The sequence below is a fragment of the Perna viridis genome, chromosome 15 (genome assembly GCF_037379345.1).
Source record: "Perna viridis isolate PV_CMFRI_1.1 ecotype Kerala chromosome 15, ASM3737934v1, whole genome shotgun sequence".
NCBI lineage: Eukaryota > Metazoa > Mollusca > Bivalvia > Mytilida > Mytilidae > Perna > Perna viridis.
Window position 1 is genome coordinate 16,822,845 of NC_142459.1, and position 19,126 is coordinate 16,841,970.

Consider the following 19,126-nt stretch of genomic DNA (forward strand, 5'->3'; position numbering starts at 1 on the left):
ATAAAACTTCTGTAGTGATGACTTCAATCTTGTAGCAACATAACCCTGTTCCAGAAGCCTATTGTTAGAGTTCTAGCGCGATAATAAAAATCAGCGTAGTTTCGGCAAGCTCTGGCATAACGTATGAGTTGTGATATGAACACTCCATACGCAGGAGCCGAAGGGATGTTGCCACAGATGAAAGGAAAGTTGACAATTCTGAAAGAAAAGTCATCACATTTGTCGTAAAGTTTGGTCAGTAGTTTTCCTTTACCATCGATTTCTAAGTGTAGGTCAAGATATGAGGCTGGCTTCACAGTGTCTGTAGTATCCTTCATCTCAAGCTCTTTTGGGTAGATGCGATGTATCAAATCCCCGAAATTAGGATTGTTTAAAGATAATACGTCATCTATATAGCGGAAACTGAGATTTAAGGATCTAGCTAAACGATATTCTTTCTTTCTGATCAGATCAGCTATAAAGTCAGCCTCATAAGAGTGAAGGAATAGGTCAGCAAATACAGGAGCACAATTTGTTCCCATTGGAATGCCGACCGTTTGTTGAAAAACACGTCCACCACACTGGACAAATATGTTGTTAATTAAAAATTCCAGCATTTTGTAAACATCTTCCTCTGTATATTTGGAAGATCATTTGGACTTATTTCTTACAAAGTATGAGGAATCTCTATCAAGAACTATATATTAGTACCTAGGTGTACCATTATTTTTGAAAAACAACGATGTATAATGTTTTTAAGTCGGGACTTTAACTGAGTATGGGGAATAGAAGTATACAGTGTTGAAAAATCATAGGTTTTAATGCTATTTTATTCAGATAATAGTCTTGAACTAATTGTCACCAAAAGATCTTTCGAATTTTTCAGGATCCACATTGAATTAATACCACTACGGGAGTAACAAGTGTTGTGGTAGGACTGTAGACTCTCTTTGACAGTTGTGAGTATAGAAGTTAAAAGTTTTGAAGGAGGTTTGGTGGTACATTTTGCAGATCCAGCTATGAAACGTTGTTTGTATGGATTCTTGTGAAGTTTAGGAATCCAGTACATAGACGGTAAATTACAATCATCGTCCTTGGTAGAGAGACCAAAAGAGGATAGCACAGATTTATGGTTTTCCACAATCTCTTCTTTGGAGAGAGTGGTAGCAGTGTAGGTCTTATCACTGCTATTACTTTCTACGTCTACCTCTGATAATAAACATTGGATATAAAAAACGTTTTGCAGACAAAAACAATGTTGTTTTGAGCTTTGTCTGCTGGTACGACAACATATTTGTCATGTATAGTAGACAATGTTTTTGCTACATCGGTGTCTTTGAAAACTTATGTAGCCTTGGCACTCATAGACCTACTTAAAACTTTCATTCGTTTCAAAATTAAAGACCTCACGGCCTTTAATTTTAAAAATAATGTCTATATAAGTAAGCATCTCAATTTAAATGTCCATACTTAACACAAGAATTATTCATATAAACAATGAGCAACGAGAAAGGCAGGTAACTCAGTCCACATTGCTTCCAAGTCCACACACAAATACATGTAGTCTATGCGTTTGCGCGTATTTAAAGCATGTGTGTACATTATATATCTATTTGAATAACAACGAAGTGAACTTTACCTCTGAATATTCAATCATTCAGTATGCAAATTATCTATAGTAGTAAGTTATCTGAACCAATAAAAAAAATCCGGAACTGTTCTTGTTCACTTAATTTTTCTCTGAAATAGATGGCAATAATTAAAGATGTTCCGATGATGTACGCCATATTTCATTGACATCTGAGGCGACTTACGTTCCCCTATCTATGAACTCCCCTGAAAAGACTATGACACTTGCAAATTAACTAAGTAGTGCCTTTTAAATTATATCGATAATAAGTGTTATCTTTCTTTGGAGTTATCTGATAAAAGGTATATTTTGTCATACACATAAATATATCCATATGGCTACCAATTTTTTTATAGAGTTCATAAAGTCATTAGATCGGATTAGGAGGATTTGTCAATAACTAAATGATATTTTTAGGATGAAATTAAAACTATTACGTTTTGTAAATATACTTATATTCCTTCGTGTACATTTTCATATGATGCCTTTGCTCCCTAGATTGGTAAACAGACGGACGGACAAATTCCTATATATAAACCACACTTTATTTGCAAGTGGTAGAATAAGAAATACTGTGATATACTTCATTTTTTACATCTGCTTGAAGGACTATTTTTTTATTTTAGTGTCAAACTCGAACGAAGTGTTTTTGCATTTGAAAATGACTTGGCGTCGATTTCACAAAACGTCGTGTGCAAAATTGATGGTAAATTATCACGTCACAATATTATTTTAGGTTGTGACGTCATTACTTACAAACAACTTCACACTTACGACTTTCTGTGAAATCGACGCCTGAAACGATTTTTTTCATATAGACCGAAACAAATAACAGTAAATCCTGAAATGATTTGTATATGATCAGTTTGCGATAAAATAACATTATTAATTCTCTCTATCTAACAAAACATAATCAATTATTTAATTTCATGTACGGATATAAGTTAAAGAATTCATTATGCATGACATCCAAATAGTAGAAACATTTAAGTTTCGGAAAATTTGTCTCAAGGGAAATTTTCAATATAGATTTAAAATGCAATTCTAATCAAATAACTTCCATAATTAAAAATGTCTGTAAATAATAATTTTGATCTTGAAATTATAGCAGTCTTGATAAATATCAGAGGGAGTTATTCGTGCAAACTAAATTTTATCTTCTAAATTCAGAAACAGTTAATGACCTTATGAACAGCCTTTGTTTGTTATTCGCTTGTTAAAGTTTTAGGATATAAATCAGATATGTTGTGTATGAAATTGGCACTTTACAAGAGGTAATGCTCTTGGTTTACTTTAAATTGGTTGACCTCAGAAGGAGATGAATGCATATTTCTCTCAAAATACAGATCTTAGTTTAATATGAATTGGTTTTTAGATAATTCTAACGAACAAAAATATAAACAGATGTTGTACAATATATTCCATTGACAGTGAGATACCACCAATATTTTAAATAAAAATGCAGATAACTCATCACGATAAATTTTGGTGCCTTAAAAACACAGAAAGAAGCGACTGTATTTCAGCACTTCACCATTAATGATGCTTTTTTTTAACAAATCAGATAACATGACAGTATTTGTTTCAAAAAGAAAATTGTTGGCGATAAAAAACTTTTGGGTAAAACAACAAAGAGTAATTCAGGGATCAAGATTCAATCAAAAATCGAAAGAAACTAAACCATGGATAACGACCAGACAGAAAAAAAAAGACAAACACAACAAAAATAACAAGTATAAAGAAACAAAAGCAAATTAGCCACCCAAAAAAACTGGAATTTAACAACTATATTTCTATATTTAGAAAAGTTCCTCAGTTTTTTGTCAATAAATCATCTATTTTCGTTTACTATTTAAAAAAAAAAACACCAATACCAGCTACGCTCTGAAAACGTAAGGTGCTTTCCCCTGAAATTTCCATTTCTGTTAATAACCTTAATTTATGTGAGATATGGCAATGCGATTCATAGAAATTCACAGGCAATGATTTTTTTCACGTAAAATTCATATGAAATTAATATGATTTGCTCGTAAAATTCACCCAACACGAATTTCATGTGAAAAATTGACGTGAATTTCACGTGAAGGCTCGACTTAACCGAATTTCGTGTAAATTGCCATAAAGGTTATTTGGTCAATTCTGTGGAAACAATGTAAAATTCGTGTGAAATAATTTTTCCTGTATAAAACTGTTGATAAATATCCGTCCAAACAGAACATTGTTTGTTTGCTCATTCATGAATTATTTGCCCCAAAACGTTTAGATGCAATATACTTAAGAGATAATTGTTAACATCATTTTATTTTTCGTTTTCTTATTACTAAATTCTGTCGAGCTAATTTTTTGAAATCTATGTATAGGTTACCATTACTAACATCTAACACCAGGCAAGGTAAACAATACAAATGAGATTACGAATTATTAAAGAACAGTGGCAAATGTAATAACAGCTGTTTCATTCTATGATTTAAAGTTCTCCAGTTCAAAAGGGGCCTATTCCCAGTTTCAGTGCTATTTCATAGGTTTTACTGAAATTTAATTTTGTACTTTTTTAAACAAATCCTGTTAACGAACTTATTTTCGTAGATAAATATACTCACTCAATATCGCTACTATTTATCTTATAAACTAGCACACGTATTCTATAATGTTGGGACCAAGGCGCAAAGATTTATTGTCGAGAATATTTCTTTCTTATGAAGTAACGAAAATAGATGGATGCCAACACAATGTGAGCTCAACAGCAACATGTGCGTGCAAGTGGGAAAAAATGGAGAAAAAAGAGATTGTCCCAGTGACAGTTATTAGTCAAACTGGAATTGGCTGGCAAAAAAAATAGGGTGGATTACAGAATGTCCTTCTATTATTAAAATTATGATATACACTCGATCAGTATATTTCAAAGTATATACGCCGGAAACCATAGTTCAAAGGTCAACAATCATAAGCAAATATACATGAAAACGAAACAAACAAACCATTATGCATGATATTGTCGCTGAACTATTGTATCAAAATGACAATTTATACTAATGATTCTACAAAAATAACAAAAAAAAAAACCAGTATGGCATCACCGTAAACCTAATCATAAATATGTTAATATTTTATCAAAAGCAGTTTCTCGAGTATTAAGCACAAAAAATCAATAATTCAATTATTCCAAATTACTAAGGTTGCAGCTCAAGTAAAACAACCACAAATACAGCCGATTATATCAAATATAATCTTCACATCAATTCAATTTGATCGTTCAAACTGTATTGAGGAGTCGCGCAATATATTTGTTTAAAAAGATTAATAGTAAATAGTCGTTTCTTAACAAATTGTACGATCTTACATGTTTAACACCAATTTTCGAAACCAATGTGATTAAGACCGTTTATTCCAGTTCACGGGAAATGTTTTTTTTTAATTTTGTGCCCGTTTCGCACAAAAGAGACATTATTAAATTCGGATATGCAGAGATACCAACAATTGTTTAACTTAAAATTTTCTCAAGCTATACGAAACTGACACTTTCAATGACGTAAGCTCTCTTTGAAAATTGATTGATAAATAAATCCTGTCGCGTACTATATTTGTGGAAAAAGACAATAATATGAACGGTGTAATATTTCTTTTAACGAACTGTGCAATCTTTTCGACTGTTCTCACATTTAAAGAACGGCTTTTCAAAGTGATTACCAATAGAACATTTAAAGACTTAAATACTATTTACAGCCGCGTCACCGTAGAATATCGCTTTCTTTGCCCGGTTCTTTGCACCCTAGATAACAAGTGTTGTTCCTGTACTTACAACTCACACGACAAAATATGTATGTTTAACTCCTGTTGTAAAGGGGACACAGTGTATTTATCCGGGAGTGATATTTTTACTACAGCATACCCAGTAGATTGTAGTGAAATTCCTCCAGGCAGTAGTAGTGGCGTTTATGATATCTATCCGACAGTAAATGGTGCCGTCCATAAAACGGAAGCATATTGTGACATGGAGAATGGCAGATGGACGGTAAGTTTATTTTCTTTTTACTTAAGTGAAAATTCATTAAGGTAGACTTGGTCAAAGTATTTGTATTGGGTACCCTTCCAAATGCAACGGGGCCACTGGATTTCGCCAGACCATGCAGTCACAGCGTAGACTAATGAACAGAGCGCTAGATTCCTTACAGTCAGGATTCTGAAACTTTATGGGTTATGTTATTACAAAACGGAAGTAATTACTACTGAATTTCATGGTCGTTATCATGACCTTGTGGGTTGTCAGTGTGTATCAATCTGCACTATGAGAACTGATTTGTTAAACGTGTCTTAGCTTTCCCTTTCTCCTTCGTCTCCGTATTGTACTTTCTAAAAGTCCCAAGTACCATAAAGTCTGCTCCATGAAATTATACATTCTTATGGAACGACACCAAAAAAATAAATTAAATGATTAAATTTCAGAATGGTTAAAGGCTGTAAAAAGGCTGGAAAACAGACATACACAACAAAAAAAGTAACTTAAATCATACACAAAAAGTAACAAAAGCAAAGGAGCAACTCTGATTCCGCTTAAAACTGGGAGTATGGACCAGGTGCACCGATAGGGTAAGCGTTCTCTGCTTTTCTAGAAACACCCACCGAGTTCCTCATAAAAAGTCAAGTCCGGGGTTGACGAAAGAGGAAAGGGAAACTATGACAGGTTAAATAAAAAATCAGTTTTCATTTCGCAGAGGGATACACCATAACGATCCAAGAGTTCATGATGACGACTATAAAACTATTGTAGTGATGACTTCAATCTTGTAGCAACATAACCCTGTATTTTGTCTCGGCTACTTTGTCGCTTTTCCGTCGTTTTGACTGTCCCAGTCTTTCCATCTGCCGTGACATCGTCGATAAACAGAATACTGTCAATTTGAGGTTGTAAATCCGGTTATCTCCGAATTATTTTCCCATAATTAAATTTTCTATGATTTGTACATAAAATCACACTCGTACATCTCCTCACAATCATTTTTTAAGGTAAGTCGCAGATTTTTAACAAGAACTAAAAATTTACTTTTTTTTCAGAAATCTTAAGTACTGGCCAAATTGAAACGTATCTTGTATTTGATGGTCATTTTTATAAAATATTTCGATAAATAAATTTGTATTAAATCGAATGTACTACAAAGTATTAAAGCACGTTATTGAAAAATAATATTTGATGCTATCTTTGTTGTAGAAGTAGAATATAAAAAGGGGATAATTTTTAGGTTTTTACCTTTATAAAACTTTTGTTTTGCCACAAAAATAAATTATTCAATATTCATACACAAATCGTTTTTATGGACTATTCATATACATAATATAAACAAAGTTTGGAAAAAAAATAAGGAGTATTTTTTTTTTAATTTTAAACGATTTCGAGGTAAGGCATTGAATGTTTAATAAATGTTTTGAATAATGCTTTAATGGCTAAAAATAATGAAGTATTTACCCAATTTCTAATGATAAAATAAAACATATAGCATTGCCAAACATAGAACTAAAAACTAGAATATTTAATGACGCAAAGTAATTTAAAAAATATATATATATTCATTTTCTGCATGAAGGGACAACTTTAAGTGATCGATAGAGTTAAAATTTGGATAAAACCATATGATTAACACAGCTATATATTGAAATTAGAAAGCTTGAATCTCATAGGAATTATAACAAAGTATTATTATCAACTATTAAATGTTAACAAGTTGCATGTATACATCTGGCAAGGTTATTGGAGAATATTTTGAATGTTGGTATGCAATACGTTATTTCAAACATTTTCCCTTCTGGTTGAAGAGTTATCAAGGGAACCAAGATTATAGCTGAAATCAAAAGAATATAATATAGGGACAAATAGCAGATAACCGCACACAACAAGAACATAAAATAACCAAAATAATACATACAAAGTAACAAAAGTAAGTAAGCAACTCGGACTCCAGTAATAACTGGAAGCATTGACTAGGTGCACCGGTAGGGTAAGCGCCCTCTGCTGAATGAAAGATACATCTCTTAATGTATCTCTTAAAACTATACATTCCTAGTTAAGAAAGAGTAACGTTGCTGGAGACTGACATATCAGGATCGTTTCTGTCAACAACTATAGGATGCACAGCTTTCTATGGCACTACTTATCACAGACACTAAGATATTAAAAAAAACTCTGTTTATGTATGCACAATTGTGTTATGTATCAATGAACATTCAACTGCATATACAGTGTATTAGCATATAGATTTAAAAGTTTTTTAATCAAACAAAAAGAAAGAAGTGACCAATGTGCAAAACATTTGCGGTTCGAAATACCAGAAAATCGGAACGGTTATTTTCGGTTCTCTTGAATTCTTCACCTAAGCTCTTCTAGGTTTACCAATATAATAAAAGAATCAATACAGGTGTAATAATTGATTGCCGGAAAATGAAATCAAATTCTACTCGTAAAAAACCGGAACAAAGTTACAGATGCATGTTTAAACTGTTTCATATTTTGATTAATTGTTGGATTTTAACGCCCAATCAGCAATATCTCAGCTATATTCAGGCGATGAACATGACATGGATCATAAAATGAACATGAAATGAAAAATGTGATGGGACACAAGTATGATAGGGTCGACAAATTTTGATTGCCACAAATGAACAGGGAGGGATGGGTAGGGTCGGGCAATTTGGCCTCCTTTGGCGGAGCGCAAAGGTTCCTACTCCTATCGAATACAAAAGCAGGGTTCTTGAACGTGAGAGGAATGTGGCAATTTTCCCAAGACGGTGCACCACTTATGGCTTGCGGTCAGTTTTTCCGTATTATAGCCTGACGACCCCGGCATGTAACACGCCTATTCTTTTGAACCCGGACCTGCACGGGGCTTCATATTTTGATCAAGAGTAAGTGATTGTAAGCATTGTTTTAACACATTTTGTGGTTTTACAGTATCAAAATACGACAATTGTAAACCTAATATTCGTCAAACCTTTAACATTTTCCAGGTGATGCAACGACGAACTGGTACTACTGTTGGCTTCCACCGTAATTTTGCATCTTACAAAGGTGGATTTGGTGACAAATCCGGTGACCACTGGCTTGGTAGGTAAACCTAAAGACACTGCGTGGTTGATTATTGATTGATAAAGCCGTGACATCTTGTAGAACTGATTAACTGTTCAATAAAATAATACAATAAGACTCAACTCTAAGTTACCTTATAATAACATTAAAATATGTTAAAAAAAAATATTAAAGAATACAATATGATTTAAACCTTATTTACTGCATAAAAAATTCAAACAGGAAGTTTGTGTCAGCTGAGATCGAATTCCGCTACATAATTCTTTGTTATAACGTTAAAACAGAGTATGTGGAATTTGTAAATCCAAAACCATTGTATACAACATTTCACGATGTACATACTATAAGTACATGTCTTAATGATAGTGTTTGGCGTTCCAAGTTTTGTTTTAATACACGTGCATGTAGGATGTTAACAGAAATGAATTTATAAATCATCAATTCTATGGAGACGGTAGACTATTTGAAATCTTATTATATGTAAATATTCTATTAAAATACAATTGAAATTGGCTGGTTTTCAGAGAATCATCTTTCAACTGTTATTTTGGGGAAAATAAAAACAAATACTGGTCTTAATATGCATTTTATTTGGTCTTTGTATTTTATCTTCCGATAGATCAACTAAAGCCATATTAAAACCAGGAAATTCTGTATAAAATCACTGAAATTCATATAAAGACCAGTAGATTTTATGCAAAAAATAACAGTGGAAAGATGATTCTCTATACAGCATTTAAACACATTCGTCGAAAAAGTCGTATAAAATGGGTATTTTCAAATTAATCCTGTATAAAGTCCTCGTACAGTCGTATTGGGTTTCAATCACCTGTATAAAAAATGGAAAGACGATTCTCTATACAGTATTTAAACACATTCGTTGAAAAAGTGGTATATTAAATGGGTATTTTCATATTAATCCTGTATAAAGTCCTCGTACAGTCGTATTGGGTTTCAGTCACCTGTATATGACCTCGGTTGCACCTCGGTCCAATACAGGTGACATCATTCTAATACGACTGTACTTGAACTTTATACAGGATTAATATGAAAATACCCATTTAATATTACTGTATTATTTCGATTTTAGGAAATGAACTTTTACATCATATGTTGTCCAGTTGGGAGTACAGTTTGCAGATTGATTTAGAAGACATAAACGGCGATACATCCTTCGCTCGGTATCAATCATTCTACATTGGAAACGAAGCGACCAAATACACTCTTTTTATTTCTGGTTATAATGGAACTGCAGGTAATCAGTTCATTTAAAAAATCATCATGTTACTATCTGTAGATTAAACCACGCAAAACAAATATTCCAAAAGTACAAATATATCTAGCTGTGTTTAGACACAGGATAAATTCATCTGATATTTTCGATTAAGTTTTAACCTAGGTTATCAAAACTGGAGAAGAAATGAAAGAAAAAAGGAACTTTTTTTTGCAAACAATCATGTAAAAAATAGCGCTTTAAAAAAAGAAAAAAAAGTTTAACGCCGTCGAACGTACAGTAAATAGTCGGATGGACATTGGTGTATAGCACGCCACAGAACGTTTGACATGAAAATTACGTATAAATGGACAATGCATATAAATCTCTATAAATTGCTCATAATATACATTTCTACTCGACTTTGACGTCTGATGAAAACAACATTCATATACAAATACATGTATCAGACTATAACGGTAAAATATACTGGTAAAAGATGACCATTGATACCAAATTGACGAATTAGTTTCAACCTTGTAGAATATTCATTTACCAAACATACCGAAGCTTTAACAATTGGTCAAATGGGTCAGAACATGATTACATATAAAAAAAATGGAAACAAGGAACTCAAAACGAAACACAAAAAAAAAACTAAAAAAAACAAAACAAATAAAAAAAAAACCCAAAAAACACTAAAGCACTAATAATATCCCACAAACAGGGAGTGACATTAAGTTCTTCAGAAGGGTAAGCATTTCTTTCTTTCTCCGCCAGTGACACCTCTCTTAAAGCAATTGAGTGTAGATTATGACGTTATATGTTATGAACTGTTTTAATTTTGTTAAATGTGATTTGCAGTTGATAGATGATAGTTTTTGTATTTTGTCTACATTATTCCTCTTGTAATCTATACGAAAGAGTAATCAAGGGAACCAATGTTATAGGATAATCAAAAGAATGTAATCCAGGGACAAAGATCAGACACTGAAAACAGACATACGCAACAAAGAACATTAAGTAACTAAAATAATTCAAAGTATCAAAAGCAAATGAGCAACTCGGTCTCCACTAAAAAACTGGGAGCATGGAGAAATAACATTAACTCTGTTAGAGATATCACTTTATTATAAAGCTCAAAAACAAATTGTACTACTCAAATATAATTATTAATTAGGTAGACCTAGGGTAAGGGACAGAACTCTTGAAATCAGTGATATGTTAGTATCATATTCAATTTCACCAAAGCCTTTCGAGCTTTTGTTTAAAGCAGAATAAAATCAATCCAATTTAATTAGATGCTTACATAAAATTGATGTAAAATGCTGCGTTGAAGGTGATGCTTTGACTGACCCATACTGCGATGGGGGAGTTTCCAATTCACATCATGTACTGAACGGCTCTAAGTTTTCTACAACCGATGACGACAACGATGGATGGCCTGGTGGAAATTGTGGAGATCAGACAGGTTGGTGGATGAATTGGTGTGCGTGTGGTAACCCGAATGACCTTTACTGGAAAGCGCAAAGAGATAAAACGATCAAATCGACAATTATGAAAATCAAGAGCAACGTATGCTGATATAGATTATATAGATGATTATCATGAAACTTTCTGTGAGTGTTGAGGGTGGCATTATATAAAAGAGTGCAAGGTTTGACGATCCTTTGTAATGAGAACATTTCCAGTTAAGCCATTGTCCATGTCTGTTGTCAAAGTGCAGTTTCACAAAACCACCATCTTGTATATATGTTGGCATATAATAAAACCAATATTCTTGTAAAGGTTTTATTAGTTTTATTATTTATATACAATACCTATCAATATAATTGACAACAAATTGTGATAATTAATAATAATAAATATCAAAGATACTCATATTGTAGTGAATAGTTTCGTACAATTACGTAATCTATTCATTACAAAATGTTTTATCTTTACATATTCATCACTTAAGTATCACTCGAGCTAAGAATCATGCAAAATGTGATTCATGGGTAAAAAGCCTATATAATTTAATTTTTTATATTTTGTTTGAATACTCACAGTAAACAGAAATAAACATTCAGTATGTCATATAACCCGTGTTCTTAGGAGATAAAAAGTATATAGAATGCGAGAGATTACTCTTTAAATGACACTCAAATACAATAAAATCTATTGGATTTTTGACGCTGATTATCTCATAAGAGCAGGCAAATTGGAATGAATAATTACACATTTCATAGTATAGACCCATAAAACAACTTAATTACAAAAATAAAAATATGTAGCTTTTTAAGGTGTATCATATTTTTTCAGATTTTGCATGATTTTTTACAAAGACAGCCAATCTTCAACATACTCTTTTTACCACGTTCTCGCATTTCTTCTAACATTATTCAAATTCCTTCTGCTTCTTGATGCACAAGTTTCCTAAGAAACTTTTTTTATTGATGGGAAAGCCAATCTAATGTGTTATCTTGTGAATCAGTCTCACATCTCACTTGTTTTGCTAATAATTATGGAATACTTTTTACAGAGTAAAAAATAAAGCCGTTAAATAACTTTTGACTGTTGAGGAGAACCTCACTGCCACATCCTCAGCTTGATCAACACTAGGAATCAAAGGTTCATTAAATATTACTTTATGAACTATTGTTGAGAATAATCTTTACTAGTGTCAGTAATACTGTCCAATGTCTCGCTGTTATATATGAACTTTCCTATAAAAAAAAAGATGTTGATTGATTGATTGTTGGGGTTTAACACCAGAACAGCAATACTTCAGCTATACTCAGGCAATGAACATGAAAAGAATGATAAAATAAACATGATATGATTGATTGATTGATTGTTGGGGTTTAACTCCCAAGCAGCAATACTTCAGCTATATTCAGGCAATGAACATGAAAAGGATGATAAAATAGACATGAAATGATTGATTGATTGATTGATTTTTGGGGTTTAACTCCCGAGCATCAATACTTCAGCTATATTCAGGCAATGAACATGAAATGGATGATAAAAGAAACATGAAATGATTGATTGATTGATTGATTGTTGGGGTTAAACTCCCGAGCAGCAATACTTCAGCTATATTCAGGCAATGAACATGAAAAGGATGATAAAATGAACATGGAATGATTGATTGATTGATTGTTGGAGTTTAACTCCCGAGCAGCAATACTTCAGCTATATTCAGGCAATGAACATGAAAAGGATGATAAAATGAACATGGAATGATTGCTTGATTGATTGTTGGAGTTTAACTCCCGAGCAGCAATACTTCAGCTATATTCAGGCAATGAACATGAAATGGATGATAAAATGAACATGGAATGATTGATTGATTGATTGTTGGAGTTTAACTCCCGAGCAGCAATAATTCAGCTATATTCAGGCAATGAACATGAAAAGGATGATAAAATGAACATGAAATGATTGATTGATGTTTAGGGTTTAACTCCCGAGCAGCAATATTTAAGCTATATTCAGGCGATGAACGTGAAATGGGATGATAAAATGGACAGGAAATATTGATAACAAAAATAAAACATGGATGGGACACAAGGACATCAGGGTCGACAACCTTTGATTGCCACTAGATAAAATGGGGATGGGTAAGGTCGGGCAATTTAGCCTCCTGTGGCGGAGCGCAAAGGTTTCTACTCATATCGAATACCACAACAGAGTTTTTTAACGTGTGAGGAACGTGGCATCTTTCCCAACACGGTGCACCACTATGTTTTGCGATCAGGTTTTCCGTATTATAGCCTGACAACCTAAGCATGTAACACGCCAGGGGTTCCCCATAACACCACCTGGGGCACACATCCCAGTTGCTCTGTGGGCAGAGCGCCCTAGCCCCCGTTTAGGTTCTGAGCATTATTTAGTCGCCTTTTACGATAAGCTTAGCGCTGCTCCAGGCATATTCTTTTGACACCCGGACTTGCACGGGGTTAGAAAGATGTTCTAGGAGTTTCAATGAGTTTGTTGTGCTTTTTGAATATCAATCTACAGTCTTGTTTAAGGTATGGGAAACACACATTGCTTGATCCTTCATATACTTTTTCTTTACAGGTTTGATTTCAAATCTCCTTAGGAAAGAAGGAAAGGAAACATTCGTTTTAAAGGCGTTTGTTTGTTGTTTGTTGGGGTTTAACGTCCGAGCAGCAATATTTCAGCTATATTCAAACGATGAACATGAAATTGACGCCAAAATAAACATGAAATGATGACAAAATTTCTGCAAACTGACTCTTAAAGCATCCTATAGTCTTGATATGTGGATATTGTCAGTCTGTCCGTATCAGGCATAACAATTAGGACATAAGAAATGTTGATCTGATTCTGAAACACAGCACGAATTTCCATAAAAAAATACAATTTAAAAACAATTCAAATTGGACCAATATTAAATTAAAAAGACTATGAGCAACCTCAATCAAATGCTTTGAAGGGCGTAGCTTGATATAACCGCAGAGGTCAAACCCTGAACATTTGGGGCAAGTGTTGACACACCATTTAAACTTGACACAGCTTTAAAATCTGACTACGATTGGATATTTGACTTAGTATAACAATGATAAAGTGGTTATTTTAAAATTTCATTTAAATCATGATCATTTTTCATTTCCATTCTGTCTGTTGAACTTTCAAAAAACGAACAGAAAACTTTCATTAAAATTGTTCGAAAATTACTTTTAGTCAGAAAGAGTACTCAGACTCAATAATCTTTGCATAAAACAAAACTAGAAAGTAATCCATAAAATATCAGATACCTTGATGCTAGCCTGCAAAATTTCATCAACAAAAAAACTCACACATTCTCTCAAGCATTTAAAAATGTGGGTCAAAGTGAATCATGTTATACTGCCTAAGAGCTAAGAACATTATTTATGGAGACGTGCAGTCTTATCACTTTCATCAAGGTTGATTAGTGTCTTGTCTCTGACAAATACAGCCCCGTGCAGGTCCGGGTGTCAAAAGAATATGCCTGCAGCAGCGCTAAGCTTGTCGTAAAAAGCGACTAAATAGTGCTCAGAATTTTAGGCGGGGGCTAGGGCGCTCTGCCCACAGAGCAACTGGGATGTGTGGCCCAGATGGATGTTAAAGAACCCTACTGTGGTATTCTCCCGGAGTAGTAACCATCGGGCGCCGCCACAGGAGGCTAAATTGCCCGACCCTACCCACCTCTCCCTTTTTTCAGTGGCAATCAAAATTTGTTGACCCCATTGTCCTTGTGTCACATCCCCTTTTTTATTTCATCATCATTTCATGTTCATTTTATCATCAATTTCATGTTCATCGTCTGAATATAGCTGAAATATTGCTGCTCGGACGTTAAACCCCAACAAACAAACAACAAACTGACAAATACAAAATAATAAATTAATTTAATGATATTTTTTACAGCATCAGGAAACGTGATCCAGAAGTTCGGTTGCTACGTTCAAGAATCGCAACTCTTGCTCATTAATGGCGTCAATCATTTGCGGATACGCGTATGGTCTCAGTCTTGTATTGTTTGCCACATAGGCTTCTAAAGTAAATTTAAAATTTTCATGATTTTTTAACAAAATAGAGAAGGAGTTTCAATCTAACTTTTTATCATATTTTTCCATTAAGAAAATGTCAAATATAATTTTAGGTCCATCTTAGACCAAAAAAGGCACGAACATCCATACACCAGAACAGGTCGAACTAAAAATATACTTTCACTTTTATTTTAAGTTCATAAAAACAAATCCCTTTTCTGAAGCATTGTTTTTCATGAAAATACTACTTGTCTTCAAAAGCAAGTTTTTTTTGTGTCATAGCTTGATATTTACCCTGTTCATTTGATGAAAAATTATAATCCTTGGCGAAAAAAGAGGAAAAGGCAAAAAGAGAGCGCAAAACATTTTTTGTATATTTTTAGCCTCCAATGTTTTCACGTACACCCGCACAGGGATATGCAGTACAAGACTGATATCGTATCCACAATTATTTTTTTTTTCGTATTGTCGCCCTTTGAATGCAACTCCCGCAGATCAGAGTAAAGATACTTCTGTTTTACACAACGTCTCTAGTTACCAGTACTGACTAATGTTATTATTCTATTTTAGACATTCTTTTTATCCCTGTTATACCTTGTTAATACATTTACACAAACATACATGATCTGGTTTCAATACTAATGGATATTGAAGAGGTATACATCTTAAAAATGTAAATAGCCACTGTACAAAGTTTGATTGATGTTGGTTTAATACTTTTTTTAGCAAAACATTACACAACGTAATGAAAGGACAGTGCCCTGTAAATGAGCATGCAATTCTTTTTATGTTTGTTATTTATTACATTTACAAGCTATAATTAATATGTTAATTAAAAAAGAATGACCATATCATTAATGCAAATATTAAAATACTGTACACGTGTTTATGACGAGTTACCTCTCACCGGTAGCATTAGAACCGGGCTCATAAGATATAAATAAAAAAAAAAAAACAAATTGTGCACAGGAAGTACAAAATAAAAAAAAATATTTGGAAAACGGAAGCAAAATCTAGGAGCTTCTAATTCTACCAAGTGCAATACAAAGAATAAACCATCAGAAATTTTTCAAACCCTTCTATACTTACATTATCCTCCCTGTATCAATTAGATCCGATGAAACAGTGTGGAGAATATAGTTGTCACATTCTGGGATGTTGTATAAAATCGATTTGTTGTGACACGTTTCATTAATTTGATCCTCCATCCTGCATAATATCACCTAGATGAACTGTCCCGTATTACCAGCAATCGTGTACTCATTTACAACCCTAGATTAATCATACGAGGAGGAATGACCCGGCCAGCAAAAGCGCTGGACACCTCCCTTTTTTTATGTGTAAACTGGAACGACTGGTAAAGCCCCTACCCATTGGTTTAAGTAAAAAATTGAAATATTTGAAATTGAAGGATTTATCATGGCCTTTTAACTGGGTGGAACAGAATTTTCAGGATTTTTAAAGGGTGTTCAACCCCCTTCCCGTCAACCACACCACCCCACGCCAAATAAAAATAAAAACAAAACAAGCGACTGGATCATTAACCACAGACAGGAAATGACATTTTCACTCATGTAGATGTAGTACCAAATCAGAAAAAGTTTATAGTGTACATGTAGTTGTCTTTCTTTTATTACACTGTACATTGTATGATAAAAAGTTCTGTTCGAGAAAAATGCACAATAAATGCACGTATAAAGTGTGAATGAAGGATAAACTTTAATTATGCATACAAATTCAGTTGAGTGTCCGTTTGTCCGTTAGTCTCCAGGCGTTTTCCATTTGATAAACAAAAATTGTACAGTTGTTGAGCACAAAAATACACGCAAGTTCTATTTTGAGCTAGATAAAAAAATAGTAACTGGTAGAAACTGCTAATGAATTAATCGATCGCTCCAAAAATACGTTATTTACGCAACAGATGTCTGGAGCAGTCAGATTGTTTATTGCAATGGAGTTTGTTTTTCCCTCAACGGGCCATATCAACTTTTAAAGTCTTTTCTTTGCGTTTGTCTGTGTCGTCATCGTCGTCATAAAACATCAGCTCCTCCCATACTCCTGGGTCATACTAAATCTGGGACAAATAAAATAGCTTCTTTATCCCAGATTAAACCATTTTTTTCTAGGAAGTGCAATTGCATAAGGATACGAAACTTTGCTTAGGGACGCACCATCGCACGGTTTAATTTTCGGGGGGGGGGGGGGGGGGCGTGGTTTTTATCTTTGGTTGTTAAAATTATTTTTATCTTGACTTTAGAAAAAAGATAATTTGGTAAGGAATAGTTAAAAAAGAAGTAATGTGAATATATACAAATATTATATATTAAAGTACATGGTTTGCGCGGTGTGCGCAAAAAAAAATCTGAGTCAAAAGAAAACAAAATCATTCTGAAAGATTAATGGTCAACTCCTCTTAAACCACTAAAGCAATTTGAACACAAGTGTCCACCATTCATGTACATTAGATTCAATGATCAGTTGATTAAATGTGTTTAAAATCATAAACAGTTACGTGTTACATTTCATTCAAATTGTAAATAGACTTGCCATATTCAAAATATAGTAAAAAGCGTTTCCAGTGAGCTTTCCATGCTGCGTAAATTTAAATTTATTCCTAGTAGACAGAACCTGAAATAAATTTACTTTGCCTATATTGTACCCTTGTTGGAATATGCCTGTGAAATTTAGGATGGTAGTACACTAGATGATATAAACAAACTTGAAGAGTGCAACATGAGGCTGCAAGAACTGTCACAGGTCTTCCAAAACATGCAAATATAGACTCCTTATATTTTGAAACAGGTTGGGAAACCCTTCAGTCTAGAAGGAAAAGAAGGAAACTTGGTTTGTTTTATAAAATTCACCATCAAAATTGTCCATCTTATCTTAATAACTGTTTATCTCCGTATCAACGAGATGTAAGGCAAAGAAACTTGCGAAATGATCTCACTATCGGCAACCATTTACAAGATTAATTAGTTTTTTTCCCGTCCGCAATTAGACTTTGGAACAATATGGAATCAAATATACGTAATCTTCCAACCATTTCTAGATTCAAAAAAGCAAACCGATTTGAAATATATACTTAACCTCCTTATTATTTCACAGGTTGTAGATTATATAATATTCTGCACACGAAACTTAGACATAGGTATATTGCCCTGAATGCAGATCTATTCCGTGTTAATTTTGTGAATGATCCGGGTTGTGTCTGCGGCTGGATTGTTGAAGATGCCATACATTACCTTTTGGAATGCTCATTATATTTAGAGACACGAGAACAATTAAAAAATTATACTGCCTTTTTACCAGTATTGACAATCGAAACTTTGCTTTTTGGAAATGAAACTTTATCTGATGATTTAAACAAAAATATATTTAAATCAGTTCAATTACAGACCAAACCATCAAACGTTTTGACATAGGATGATCACAGCAAGCCATTTTAACTTCACCCTGTTAATATTTCCCATATTTTCTCTCTTTTATAATTTTTTTTTAGTTCATATAACTATTGCCACATATATTGAAATGACATATGATAACATGTATACTGTTCTTGATTCAGTTTTGTCACAATTAATTGTTTACATTGTATATTATGTTTTATTGGTGACGTATTTTCACAAAATAATTGTAATTTATTATGTGGCAGGCACCTTTGTAAGTTGGTATAACTTATGTCCAATCCAATTGCCTGTAAATTT

The 19,126-nt window shown here is 33.3% G+C and overlaps 1 protein-coding gene across 1 annotated transcript; it reads left to right on the forward strand.

Annotated features, from left to right (window-relative positions):
• The first annotated feature begins 4,872 nt into the window (after positions 1-4,872).
• LOC148597187 (fibroleukin-like) lies at positions 4,873-11,667 on the forward strand. Its single transcript, XM_088563647.1, has 4 exons — positions 4,873-5,621; positions 8,606-8,702; positions 9,775-9,939; positions 11,237-11,667. The coding sequence occupies exons 1-4, from the start codon at positions 5,211-5,213 to the stop codon at positions 11,479-11,481; spliced, it is 918 nt and encodes a 305-aa protein (XP_088419773.1). The 5' UTR covers positions 4,873-5,210; the 3' UTR covers positions 11,482-11,667.
• The last annotated feature ends 7,459 nt before the right edge of the window (positions 11,668-19,126 follow it).

What these genes read in the sequence shown, in the direction of transcription:
- LOC148597187 (XM_088563647.1), top strand. Translation starts at nt 5,211, where the DNA reads ATGAACGGTGTAATATTTCTTTTAACGAACTGTGCAATCTTTTCGACT. An exon ending in TGGAGAATGGCAGATGGACG is followed by an intron (nt 5,622 to 8,605) that starts GTAAGTTTATTT and finishes AACATTTTCCAG; the next exon opens with GTGATGCAACGACGAACTGG. An exon ending in TGGTTATAATGGAACTGCAG is followed by an intron (nt 9,940 to 11,236) that starts GTAATCAGTTCA and finishes GCTGCGTTGAAG; the next exon opens with GTGATGCTTTGACTGACCCA.